Source organism: Gadus chalcogrammus, chromosome 2 (genome assembly GCF_026213295.1).
Source record: "Gadus chalcogrammus isolate NIFS_2021 chromosome 2, NIFS_Gcha_1.0, whole genome shotgun sequence".
Lineage (NCBI taxonomy): Eukaryota > Metazoa > Chordata > Actinopteri > Gadiformes > Gadidae > Gadus > Gadus chalcogrammus.
Window position 1 is genome coordinate 13,357,604 of NC_079413.1, and position 14,572 is coordinate 13,372,175.

At 41.7% G+C, this 14,572-nt stretch overlaps 1 protein-coding gene across 1 annotated transcript in view; it reads left to right on the top strand.

Moving 5' to 3' along the window:
* The window catches only part of LOC130374822 (protein kinase C alpha type-like), a 20,042-nt gene extending 10,344 nt beyond the window's left edge, over positions 1–9,698 (top strand). Inside the window, exons 8-11 of the mRNA XM_056581794.1 lie at positions 2,224–2,304; positions 3,855–3,962; positions 5,370–5,510; positions 7,268–9,698. Coding sequence (XP_056437769.1) covers positions 2,224–2,304; positions 3,855–3,962; positions 5,370–5,510; positions 7,268–7,432 — 495 coding nt within the window. The 3' untranslated portion in view covers positions 7,433–9,698. The remainder of the gene's footprint in view (positions 1–2,223; positions 2,305–3,854; positions 3,963–5,369; positions 5,511–7,267) is intronic.
* The last annotated feature ends 4,874 nt before the right edge of the window (positions 9,699–14,572 follow it).

Here is a 14,572-nt window from a genome sequence, read left to right on the forward strand (position 1 = left end):
TGACTTGGCGCTTTTCTACCCGGAAATAAACAGAAATAGCTCTGCAATGCTGTCTGTAGACACCTGGATGAGAATGACAGTAGTTTAGTTTCCGGTCAGATAAAGAGTGACGGTGGAGTCAGTCCCTGCCGGTCACGAGGGAAATGTTGTTGTATTACTGTAAGCCATGTCATTAAGGACCAGATTGAGCCTAAGCATCAGGCTCAAGTTATTCGGGATCGAACCTCAGTACCTTTTTTCGACTGGGAGTCAAACCCTATGCTAGATTATCCTGCCCAGACTGCTCCAAAGCACCTGCGTAGGTGTGTGTTTACATGTGTGGCCCTTTTTTTCAAAAGAGTGAAACTTTTTAAAAGTCTGATACTTTTGCACTTGTGAACTCTGAGATTTCTATTAACCGATGTTAAGCCTCTGTTCCTCTTTTTTAAATGATCTATTAAAGATTTCCACCCAATAACAGAGTGATAATGGTGTTCTTAAACCACTTTCGGACTCATTACTGTGTACTGCGCTGTGCATACAGAGTGAGGGCGGGGACGCGCTCATGTTCAACCGTGGGCATGCAAAGATACAGATTTAGAATCTGGCAAATTTTGTTACTTATGTTTTTTATATATTATAAAAGATTGTAGAAGTCAGGTGAAAGCCTCTTACTAGTAAGAGGAAAAACCTGATGCTGAATGCAGTATATGTTCTGCATGTATTTACAACCCGTTTATTCACAAATTATATTATTTATAGGAATTGCTGTATCATAGTTAATGCGTCATTCATTTGTTTTGACTAATGGGTGAACAAAAAGGTCAGGTTCTTGATGCTTGTATCAGCTTACTGATTAATAATTCCTTCACACCAAACACATAATCATAGACGATCGTGATAATAATAAGGGTGAAAAATAAGAAGGCAATTTTAAGTAGTAAGTGACTATCAACGATCATGGCTTAAACTGAAATTTAAGGATTTCTTTCTACTCATACATCTTTTACATTGCTCCCTTTTTGAAACCGACAAAAGCTAAATGCAGTTGTAAGCCTGTGTATGTGTGCGAGTGAGTGCGAGTGTGAGTGTGAGTGTGTGTGTGTGTTTACGTCTGTGTGTGTGCTTGTATATTTGTGTGTACGCATGCGTACATGTGTGTGTGGGATGTGTGTGGGTGTGTTGTTAGTGTGTGGGTAACATTTGTGTGGGGAAGTGACGATTGGTTGGTAAATTGGATGGTTGGACAGCGAGCCTTTTGTTATGGCAGTGGAAAATAGCTCAGCGTGTTTAACGGTGCTCACATGTGACTTGTGTGGAGAGAGAAGAGCTCTGCTGTGTGGCAGCACAGCCTTAAATCATCTGTCCAGCTTATCACGACGTCAGACCCCTGCCCTGAAATTACTGAAACAAATTTTGAAAGCATTTAAATTCTTCATTGTGTATGGGTGACTTATCAGGGCAAAGGCTTGAACTGAAACCGCGATGATGTCTTTAGTATGTCTGAAATATAATGTTGTATGGCCTGCGAAGCTATATTCTAAGGGGCAGGGTAGTATTATGCAGTGGTTAGGGTGTTCGATTCCATGCTTAGAGGTACTGGGTCTGAACCCAAATGAAGGCATCCTTGAGCGAGATACCTTACCCCATCTACACCTTACTAGCTGCGTTTCCATCTAAAAGGTGATGCGAATCTTTAGAAAGTTCGCAAAAAAGTAATTCGAATTAGGTGCGTTTCCATCAAGTGGTTGGAGCGGAATAGAGTGATGACGGTACACGTTGATGTCGGCAGGGTTGCTATGGCCGGTCGTTATGCGGAAATCTGAAAGACTATCAGTCCTGTGTGTTCAAAGTTCGCTACGTCACAGCTGTTTCGAAAAGTGTGTTTCCATCTCCCATTTTGCGAATTTACTCTCTTTCGCATTTCTCAAAAACCACCTCAAGCGAGCGGATAAACCTTTTTGCGAATTAGAGGATTTTTATGCGAATTTTGGTGTTTCCATCATCGTTTACTGATTCGATACTTCATAGTTTGCATAAAATCAGGGGGATGGAAACGCACCTACTGTCATGCATCTAAAATAAATTGGCTAAACGATTGAATAGCACACTGAATGTCTTGTACAGTGTATGTGAGTACGATAGACGAATAAATTAATCACAACTTTCTTTATATTTGTGTTCAGGAGTTTATGTCAATAAATCAGATGTGTATCCTTCCTCTGCATTTCGTTCCCTTGATAGATCATTGCGTACCAACCTTATGGGAAGTCTGTGGACTGGTGGGCGTATGGCGTTCTACTCTATGAGATGCTGGCAGGACAGGTAATCACCTACTTTTTCGTCTTTCAGGAATTCAAAATTGGTTAAGATTAGTGGTAAGATTAGTATTGCTGATATTGAAATATTGTAAATAGGCCTATTGAGTTGTACTCAAACCTACATCTCACTCATGAAAATACTGCTACTGTATTGTGTACACAGTTGTTTTACATTAGGCACATTTTCTTAACCACTTGGCAGAATACAGCTGGTGGATGGTTCTATGAAATTATATATATCAGGATTGATTGGAGTTCCTTTGTTGGATGGTGAATGAGTTAGCGAGTAAGTGAGTTGCTCAGTTAAATAGTTAGGGTTAGGGTTAGTGAATGTGAGTGAGGGAGTGAGTCAGTAAGATACTGAAACAGTGAGTGAGTTAGTTTGTTAGTAAGAAAGTAAGTGAGTGAGTAAGTGTAGTTCCTGAGATATCTAGCTAATGAGTATGTTAGATAGCTAGTGAACTAATTAGTTGGTAAGTGAGTTAGTGGGTTATCATGAATAAATAAATCATATAATAATAATGATTATAATAATAATGATTTACTAAGAAGTGAGTGATCATTAATTTAATGAATGAGTGAATCGAGAATCCCACTCAGTGTGTTTACACTGAGGGGGCACTTATGGATTCCGCTCTCAGAGTGGTCGAAGACATCTATATTTTATAGGCTCTGCCATACCATAGGTGAAAGAAAAATACATAACAGATGCAAGAAACTAGAGACAAAATCTATATGTCTCTCTCTTTAGAGTGAGAAGAATAGCAGCATTATGGATGAAGGTCTGTTATCAACATGCTCAACGCACACTCACACTCACAGCCACACACCTCTGTTGACACCTCACATACAGAGCTGTCAGAGGAATCCATGAGTCATATTCAATTAAACCTGTGTATAATGAAGCCGAATTCCAAGCCTTTTGGTTTCCTGGCAATCTCTCAGTTTGGCTTCCAACGTAAACGCATTGGGGCTTGCTATTCATCTGGAAACCTTAAAAAGTTACCCCCCCATTTTGTTCCTAATGTCTCTGATTCTGACTTGGGCGCACATCAGATCTGCCACCTTGGCGTGTCGGGTGTGTAATACATGCTCGGTTTCTGTCATGTGGGGAAATGGCCAACATCTCTTCGGAAGGGCCTTCCTATATGGTGGTTGGCTGTGTCATTGCTGTTTGGCTTCCCATGCGAGAGAGCAATAGCGTGCTCCAGAGTTATACCTCATTTTAGTCGCCGTAATCAAGGATTGTGCAAGGTTCATAATTTATGAACCACAATATTACAGATAATATTCATATCTTGTAAAAGATGAACTAGCTAAAAGAATAAGACATTGGTAAAATTAAGAATTGCGATAAAGATCTGCTAAAAAATCTCTCTCTCTCTCTCTCTCTCTCTCTCTCTCTCTCTCTCTCTCTCTCTCTCTCTCTCTCTCTCTCTCTCTCTCTCTCTCTCTCTCTCTCTCTCTCTCTCTCTCTCTCTCTCTCTCTCTCTCTCTCTCTCTCTCTCACTCTTTCTCTCTTTCTCTCTTTCTATTTCTCTCTCTCTCTCTCAGCCTCCATTCGATGGAGAGGATGAGGACGAGCTGTTCCAATCCATCATGGAGCACAACGTTTCTTACCCCAAGTCCATGTCCAAGGAGGCCGTCTCCATCTGCAAGGGAGTGAGTCCTGCTTCCAGAGCCCTGCTGGAGTGCTGCCTTGGTCTCGGGGGGTTCAGCCGAGGAATCTCCCGTTGATTATAATGATAGGGTGCTTTTGTTAGGATTATTGTCACGGGCAGATCTAAATTCTGAAAATGGAATTCTAAATTTAGCATCCACACCTGTGAACAGGGTTATGTCAAATAGAAACTTAGAAATGAGGTTTCAATACATTCTTTAGCCTTTATCATTTTTAATCATTCCTCTGGTGTTTTTCCTTGCAATGGTGTTAGATGATTTCATGTAATTGTGTTGAATTGAATTAAGTGAATGAATAATTGAAATAGTTTTGATACCAAGATTATAAAAAAATGTACATGAGTCATTCAAATTATTAATATTGTTCCTGAGCACCTGCAGGAGAACCTGCTGTCTGTGAGCTGACATCATAACACTGCAACATCACCACGGGCGTCAATTTTGTAATATTAATATTCACAGACAGGTTCAGCCAGTCTTTTGATATACCCTACCATCACTTCCACACTTAATAGTGTGCCTTGCAGCTTAATGGACCCCAATAGAAGTATAAATTAAAATATCAATGTTTCCTCTCATGGAAAAAATAGAATGCTGAAAATGGCTACATCAAAGAGATTGCCATGAATAGGCACTTCCAATCCCACTTTCCATCTCAAAGCTGTGGGATGTGTGAAGTTTAAGGGGATATCATTTTTATTCAGCATTCACACACAAAGAGAGAAAAAGAAAGAGAGTGTGTTTGTGTGCGTGTGTGTGTGTGTGTGTGTGTGTGTGTGTGTGTGTGTGTGTGTGTGTGTGTGTGTGTGTGTGTGTGTGTGTGTGTGTGTGTGTGTGTGTGTGTGTGTGTTTGTGTGTATTTTTGTGTGCCAGTCATCTGATTCCATAGCCATATCAACTAGTAGTTATGAAGCTGAAACTCACTGAAGTTTAAAACCTCATAGCATCACATGTATACAATCCCTTATATCCTTCTCTCTCCTACTACTCCCTACTTCCTCAACTCTCCCTCCTTCCTGCCAATGGTCTGTCTCTCTCTCTCTCTCTCTCTCTCTCTCTCCCGGTCCTGTAGACAGAGTAAGGGACTGGAAGCAAGTTCTTGTAGTTCTTGTTTGATGCTATGATTCTCAGGTTGCAGCTTTTGCCGATGTTGATTACCGGTTGTGCTGCGATACTAAAAACAAGAACGGAATTTGGCAAATTTTTTCATAGTTTAATTTGTGACAATAATAGGCCTGTGGTATGGTAAAATTATATCACTGATTTACAGAGCAGAAAATGTTGTATAACCGAATCCATAAAGTCTCACTTCATACACAATAAAAGCTGTATATAATGCTGGCGTATACACCCTCCTCCTACAGCATGTGATTTCCCTCTCGCTCTCAGCTGATGACCAAGCACCCATCCAAGCGGCTGGGCTGTGGGCCCGAGGCGGAACGGGACATCAGGGAGCAGGCGTTCTTCAGACGCATCGACTGGGAACGCCTGGCCAACAGAGAGATCCAGCCCCCCTTCAAACCCAAAGTGGTGAGGACAAGTCTGCGCCCCCAAAATACATATTGTATATTTGAACATGTTATGTGAATATCTGTGTATGTCGCTTCATAACTCTAATTCTGAATTTGAAAGTGTGTATGTGTGTGTCTGTGTGCGTGTGTGTGTGTGTGTGAGTGTGTGTGTGTGTGTGTGTGTGTGTGTGTGTGTGTGTGTGTGTGTGTGTGTGTTTGTGTTTGTGTGTGTGTGTGTGTGTGTGTGTGTGTGTGTGTGTGTGTGTGTGTGAGAGTGTGTGTGTGTGTCTGTGTGTGTGTGTGTGTGTGTGTGTGTGTGTGTGTGTGTGCGTGCGTGCGTGCGTGCGTGCGCATCTCGTTTTTGTACGTGCAATTACAAACTGTTTGTGTGCATATGTGTGTGCATGTGTGCACACAGGCTAAAAAGACCATTAAATACCAGCTGCAATCAGCACTCCCCCCCCCCCCAACTACCACCCCCTCTGCCCCACGCTACCGCTTGTCTCTTCCTGTGACTACAAAGGGCTTCAGCTTACAGTTCGGTTAACCCTGTATCCTCTAAACACCCACGCACACACACACACACACTTCATCTCCCTCGTCTGTATCAGCTCCGCCTACTGAGACAAGGCACCGCTGGCCGCGGCTCAAAATAGCCAACTTGGGGCACAAACACATATTCACACACAAACAGAAATGCACAAACACACACACACATACACACACACACACACACACACACATATACACACAGCCCGTGCCGATGATTTCATGGCAGATGTAATGGAAGACAGGGAGGTTGAGTGGTGGGCTAATTTTGGCTTGGTGGACTCAGAAAGCATTGTGGGGTTCATGTGGGTGCATGTATTGCAAGTGCACGTATTTCCTCACTAATGGGACTGAAAACAGTCCACAGCCACAACACAAAGGCCCATTGAGGTGTTATTGCGTTGGTTTTTATGTATTCTGCGCTATTGTACTTCTGAGTAGCAGCATTACAAGGCGCCCCAAAATGCATTTCATAGGCACAAAGGACAGGAAAATGTGTTTATTTGCGACCCATTGGTTGAAGCAATATTCAACATTTACATAGTTGCAGATGGGATTAGGATTGATTCGTCATACAGTTTGTTAAAGAATAGAATCCTGACGCAAGTAAACACGCATGCACCTTGACAACCCAGTCCCATTCGCGAGAGGAATGTTGAATGTGCCAATCGGCTACGTGGTGTCCCCTGTATATTAAGCGTCAGCTATGTACTGTACATTGAATTTGAATGAGTCTGACACATGACTGCCCCCAGTGCTTAAGATGACCTCGGCCCATGCTGCTTTGGGTTTGGCTTTTTTTCCGAATGCAATCATGATGACTCCTACGCCCTTCCCTTCAATATCTGGCTGTCAAATGTGCCGCCTTCCCCAACCTCCTGAGCTGACGGGGTTGACGGTCTCCGTGGAGAGCGTCAACCAGTGGTCCTTAGAACTAAATCACGCCGTGGTCTTCGTTATTTGTTCACATCCGCAAACAAGATGCCTGACGCCTACCGGCTCATTACCAACTTTTAAATGATCTCACGTTGAATGAGGGCATCTGCTACATAACAGACTCTCAAACCCACTGTAGGATTAACATACTATTTAGAAAATAACAAGATAAAATGGTGGTTGAACCGCACTGCATCTGACATCGATAAGACACGAAGGATAACAATTATCTTCCCACGTGGTTGTCGTTTTCAGTTCAACAGTCTCCTCGTGTGTCTTTGTATTTCACAGGGCGGCAAGGGGGCGGAGAACTTTGATAAGTTCTTCACGCGCACCCAGCCCATGCTGACCCCGTCCGACCAGCTGGTCATCGCCAACATCGACCAGAGTGAGTTCGCCGGCTTCTCCTACGTCAACACGCAGTTCATCCACCCCTCACTGCACAGCGTCGTATGAGTGGACCGACGGCAGTGGAGAAGGAGGACATGGAGAACGAAAGATCGAGTGAGACAGAGGGCTATGGATAGAAAGTGGGACAACAACGGTGACTTTGCAGATATTCCACACGCCAATCCTTCAGTATCCTACGGTGGGAGAAACTCGTCGTGTCGTCCTCTACTCAACCCTCCGGGAGAGATCAAGGAGGAATCAAGAAAAACCAGAAGGGGAGAGAAATCAAGTCTCAATCATCACAACACTTTTGCTGTTACTTTTAAAAAACGTCCATCTCTTTTCACCACACAGCCCCACACATTCGTAAATATATAGATAATATATTCATATTCCTTCACGCCGGTATCCTTCATTACTCCGACTCTTTCCTGTGTTTTGAATGTGAGAAGCAGACACGGCCCTAATATGCCTTCTAGGTCCTGGTAATAAGATGCAAGATGTACATAACCCCAAACCACCTCTTACCATGCAAGGAGCTACGTCACACTCGACAGAACTTGACAATACACTTTTCCTGGTCCCTGTTCTGTTGTACATTCTTGACCAAAATGTCCTGCCATGGTTCAAATACATCCTGTTTATGTTTTCTATTGTAATATACAGATGGTGTGCTGTTACACGAGTGCCAAAAATAGACGTGGAGCTAAATAAGTACAAATCCTGCTGAGTTTATAGACAGCTGTATCAGTTGCTCAACAGTACTTAGGAACTACAAGGTCTCCGGCATATTGGACCGTTTTTTATCAACGAGTTCAAACCCTTTTCCACTGGATCTTTTTATTTTCACTATTCTTGATAGGAATGTGGGAATTACATGTAAACACATTTACAGATATATAAAGAAAGTTACAGAGGAAGATGCAAACATTAGTATGTCTGACGTGTATTGGGAGTCAGAAATCTGTGGAACAACAAATATTGAGTATTAATTTGACTTGAACCTATATTTACTATCTCCATATTCACAAGGCAGTTCATTGTTGCATGCTTAATTTCTGACCCCGAAGGCTCTCTAGAATGCCATAAATGTCTATCATTGTAAACTGAGTATGATATATGTTGATATATAATTGTTGTATGTTTGAGAGAAGACTTTTAATCAATAGTTTTTTTCCCCCCATTTTGTTTTATATTAAGCTTTGTGATCCTCCATGTCTAGCGAGATTCACACCATTCATGTCCGTTCTTTTGTAAATATGTTTAAAAAAAGTTATTAGAAGATACCTTACTTCAAAATTTTATAAAACGAACTGAATGTGCTTTATTACCTTATGTATTTTGTTTTTGTTTTGTTTCGTCTCGTTTCCATAGGTTTTCTTTCGTTAGCAACTAGTATCATAGAGCTTACAACGCACCATATGTTTATCAGTGGTGCTTGAAATCAGTTTGATTCTGTCTCGCCTCGGTCTCCTCAAGTCCGTAACAACCAGTCGTCAACCAACCTGCTGGAAGCCAGACATGAGGTTGTATGGGGCCTTCGATGGCCGTCAGAACAAAGCAAAAGCCCTGTGTTTTGTAGCTTAATAGTGTGCATGTGTGCGACTAGGCCTGATCTAAGCATGACAAAGGCCCCTGCATGCTACAACTGGTTTCCCAGGTGTGAGGCATGGAGTACAGCCAACCAAATGCCACGCAACATCTTTCTTTTTCTACCCGTCGCTTTCTCTCTTGCTCGTCATGTAGCCTTCCTCCGTTCCGAGCTCCTTTTGGCTAGCGTTTAAACAAGCTGTATAAGCTAAGGCGATTTTGGTGGGTGTACCTTTCTTGTTCAGCTGGCTTTATGCTAATTGGGTTGTTGCCAAACTAACCAGCTGAAACTCGTGTTGTGGTAGCGAGGGGGATCTGGCCAGCAGCTTGCTTAGTTTTGAGGCTGAAACCTACTTCATCCCTAAATTTGTTTGTTTTTGTCGTTCAGAAGCTGCCAATGTCAGTGACTCTGCACACTTTAGGGTCTTCATTCTGTAGTTACGTAATACTTACTATTATCGTACCTGATGTTTCAACTGTCACATTTGGACCAAAATTACATTTTTTTTTAAGATGAGAAGATAAATGAATGTTTACAATGTCTCACATTGAGAACCAGTATCAGAGGAGACCAACCTGTGGGGCCCATGTTGATGCGCACAACATGCTTGTCAGGATACCACAGTAGGCTTGAGTTATTCGTTTTGTTCTCCCTTTCAGTGCCCCCTGCTTTTGGTAACCAGATTACTCTTGTTCCTCTGTTTATTGTGGTATAAAGGATACTGTATGAATAAAGGTATAAAATCCGATTGTCAAGTTTATTATTCCAAACGCATAGACAAAATAGTACTGACAAACACACTCTTTCTTCTTTAGGAAGACATTTTCGCTATAACTTTTATGGCCACAACAGTATTCTTAGTGCTTACAAAAGTATTATACCTATCTTAAGAAAATGGCACTAATGTAATGACAATATATATGCTTTTCAACTATCAGTTAGGCTTCCAGGTTGCTATGATAACACTCGGTGGTCCAATATAGAATAACAGAACGCCCTGTCAATCTTTTCACCCGTAGCGATGCGGAGGAGCTGTCCTTCGTGCTGACAGCATATCAATCACTCGCTAATCACCGCCCTTTCTCTCTCCCGCGCTTTCTCTGCATCGCTCTCCCTCGGCGCCTCTCTCTCCCTCCCGCGCTTTCTCTCTTCACCAGTCACAGTTCGCAATTCTGTACCAGTTGAAAACTGTTTTGGACACGGTGACGACAAGAAGGCTTACAAGTAGGCAAGTCGATAACAATTGCGATTGTCGCTGTGCACAACTCCAGGCGTTTAATTGGTTCTCCCAGTTCCCATAATCATTCGTTTTAAATTTTTTATTACGTGTTTACATTTTGATCCGTCGACCTCACTGTCTGTTGCGCAGCCGTTTTATCCTTATATTTGGCCTACTTACCTGACAGCTGATAAACATCTATTTGGAAGCAAGAGGCAAGCATACCGCTGGCATCTTGAACGTAGGACTATTCAGGTAAGAATACACATTTTAAAGTACTATTAAATGATGAGGTAAAACTGACTTCGACTCTCATGCAGTCAATATTACCTGTTCATCGGACATATTTTGGTTTTTGTTTTCAAACTGGGCATCATAAGATGCAGAAAATGTGTTGTCCCTGATGTAAGATATCCTACGTTTAATAATAAGCAGTTGCTAGTTCGGCGAGAACGCTTAATACGTTCGGCATTGTTTACGTAGGCTATTAGTTAGGTAGCCTAATGGTTTCGATATAATTTACCCGAGATTATTTAATTATCGGTAGTAATACATGAGCAGGTGTCAATATGCTCACGAGTAGATGTGTCGATTATTGAACCAAACAAATCCGATTATGTATTAAAAGGGACAAGTAGCATACTTTGTTTATTCCCAGTCTATTAAGAAATATATGACTATATCACTCCATTTCTCCCTGATCTCGTTCTACATATGCATAATGCATGGATTAAGCATTCTGAAATAATGCATGCATCTCTTGCTCCTTCAGGGCAGGTGTAGGTAGTGCGTGTGACTATGCTTTAAAATCAAACCGTGTCATTATTTATCAATTTGAGGAATAAAAGCATGAGGGATCGATTCCGGCCCTAAAAAATATCATAGATCCAGTAGTAGACATACACATCTAACACACAAAAAACGGTTTGCTGCTTAGAGGACACTTTTATTAAAAGCTTCTTGCAATAATGAGAGTGCATATATTTCTTAGAATGGGTAACTTAATCAAACACCTACAATGGCAGTGTTAATGCCAAGTGTAGTGAAAGTGTAGTGTGGCTCCCAGCTGCACGGTTCATGTCAGTTCACATCCTACCGGTAGGGTATCCTTGAGCAAGATGCCTAACCTCCTAAATGCTCATTAATGGCATGTATCTGAATAAGTAAGTTGCATTAGAGAAGCATTTGCTAAATCAATAATGGTTTATAAGACACAAAAATTCCAAAGCTTAAAGTTATTCATTCAAGGGTTCTTGTTAACATTATGTACTCTTAGAGAGTAACATTGAATTCTGCATCATTTTTCTTGAGAACTTGGCCATTTTATCATGTCCATTCAGACCAACATGATATTTACGTTAATTATCACCAAATAAATGTTATATGCCTATCAAACCCTTATTATTTTCAGGAATATGTCTCACCTGTTTGCATAACGTATATATCTTCTTTTTTATTTTTTCAACACAACGTTAACAAAACGTTTGTTAACATTTTTATGACTTGTGTCACACAACTTGTTTTGTCAATAATGTACTGTTGCTTTAAAGGGTAATTCCGGTGTAAAATGGATTTGGGATATGTTTTGCAGGCCTATGATAACGAGTTGAAACGTTCGTTTTGGAGTACAAAAACCGCATAGGCCTATAGACGCTTTCTTCAGTTGGCGGTTTTTAGCCGATTCTATCAAAACACTATAAACTTGGAACGATGGGGGCACTGGTAATGGTAAAAACGAAATCGCTATTTTAAACCACTTAAAAGGCTAAAAGTAGCCCGACACTTCTATGGTAATATAATAAGGGTCTTAACATCTAAAACGAGGCATTGAGAACTTTGTAAGTGTACAGATTGTTTATTAAAAAGGACATTTTATACACACAATAGCTGTGTTCGAAATCGTTCCCTATACACTCGTTCCCTATTCCCTATATAGTGTACATGATATAGTGCACTATATAGGGAATAAGGAACGAGAATTCGGACACTACGCTGAACATTTCTAAACGTCATTTGCGTCAGTAAATGCGCCGGGTATTTGTGTGACGCAGACAGATGCGCCCACATCAAGTAAACAAACCGGGCACTCACGACGAAAGCTGGAGGTTGTATTGATGTTGAATGTTACATTTCCTTGTTTAATTAATTTTGAATGTTAAATATTCTATGTTAAATCCCAAATAAATTGTTGACATTTCTAAACGAAAGCCGGAGACTCCATCATTAAATGTATTCGTTTTCGCGGTTATTCGGCTTCTTCTTCTCCCCTGGAAAAATACAACCGCATTGCATTGTGGTATACGGGAGTAACATGTAGGGAACATCGTATGTACCCTATTTTAAGTCCACTATATAGTGCCCTATATAGTGGACCACTGAGAATTCGAACACCCTAGAAAATGGCGTGCACCCTATTTAGTGCACTACATCCATGATAGGGAACGATTTCGAACACAGCTAATACCATCAGTGGATCACCTGTCGACGCCATTTTGTTTTTAAGACTCGATAAGTAGATTGGCGAACACAGAGCTTGCGTGTTGCTGACTAGTGTTGACTAGTTCGCGAACAAACCGGTTCGAATGAACGAGTCTTTAGGACAAACGAACCGAACCGGTTCGTTTCTCTCGTTCGTCTCGTTCACCATTCGATTCACCGGAAACTCAACTGAACGAACTAACGAGTTTCCGGTAGCACTGACTCCACTGAGTCTGACTGACTCAGCTGAGAACCATGCAATGGCTTGCATTCCATGATGCGATTTACCGCTACCGAAAACCAGGCTGAACGAACAAACGACTCCTCCCAGTTCAGTCGAGTTTCTGGTGAATCGATTCACCGGAAACTCGACTGAACTGGGAGGAGTCGTTTGCGAATAATTTGTTCTCTCAGCCTGGTTTCCGGTAGCGGTAAATCGCATCATGGAATGCACGCCATTGCACTGTTCTCAGCTGAGTCAGTCAGACTCAGTGCTACCGGAAACTCGACTGAATGAACGAACAAACGATTCGCGAACGACTCCTCTTGGCGAACTGACTCACGCAAACTGGGTTACACATATTGACTGCAACGAATCATTAATTCCACCACTATTGCTGACGGATATCACAATCTCTGTGTTTGTCAATCTACCTATCGAGTCTTAAAAACAAAATGGCGTAGACAGGTGATCTACTGATGGTATTGTGCATACAAAATGTCCTTTTTAATAAACAATCTGTACACTTGCAAAGTTCTCAATGCCTCGTTTTATATGTTAAGACCCTTATTATACTACAAAAGAAGTGTCGGGCTACTTTTAGCCTTTTAATTGGTTTAAAATAGTGATTTAGTTTTTATCATAACCATCGTTCCAAGTTTATAGCGTTTTGATGGAATCGGCTAGAAACAGCCAACTGAAGAAAGCGTCTATATGCGTTTTTTGTGCTCCAAAACAAATGTTTCAACTCGTTATCATTCAAAACATATCCCAAATCCATTTTGGGATTTGCGAAACGCCAGCAGATTTTGAAAATGCACAACTCAAATGGTCCTACCCCCTCTCCTTCAACGCTGACCCTGACTCCACCCATTCCAAGTACATGGACGCGCAAACTTGCACGAGCGCGAACACAGATGCGCGAGAGCGAGCCATTAGCTAGTTAGGTAGCTCCAGTAGCTACCGCAGGATAACAACAAACAGAAGCTTGCTCTGGGTCACGAGCTTTGAGTACGAGCACGAAGGGGTCACACGCGGGGAGCGGGGGAGGGGGAGGGGGAGTGCAGTACGACCATTTGAGTGACGTATGTCCAGAGGCGGATTGGCCATCGGGACGATCAGGAGATTTCCCGGACGGCCGGCCGGCCAGCGAGGTCAGGTGGACCGGCCCACAATTGTCGGTGGTTCTGGAAATCATTGGCTGGAGTTTTTCGAGCCCTGCCCGTGCCACAGATGATTGACTTGTTTAATTTTCATGTCAGTACTTCTAACTCGGTGGCTGTAAGTGGGTTATGATAAGGATTTTAAGTAATTTTGCAAAAATGGCCAAAAAAGAGAATTCCATACCCAACCTTTAAGTGACATCACAAAGAGAAAGAGACATCCTTTAAAATAAACCTTTGGAACAGCCAGGAACACAAGCAGGCAATTTCTGAAATTCTTTTTCATTCTTTATTTGTTGATTTTTAATCTTAGATGCAGTCCGTTAAACTCAATCCAGCCACCCCGTCACACAAAATAGATAGTGTTTATAATCTTTATTAAAATATTTAAACAAATAATTGCAAAGAAAATGATATTTCAAATTGAAGGCATACAATGTTAGCTCAGGAACTTCTAGAGATCTGCAGCTAGGTTAATAGAAAATTAATCACCCCGTCACATACCAACCGTCACACATGACAGGGTCGTAACGGT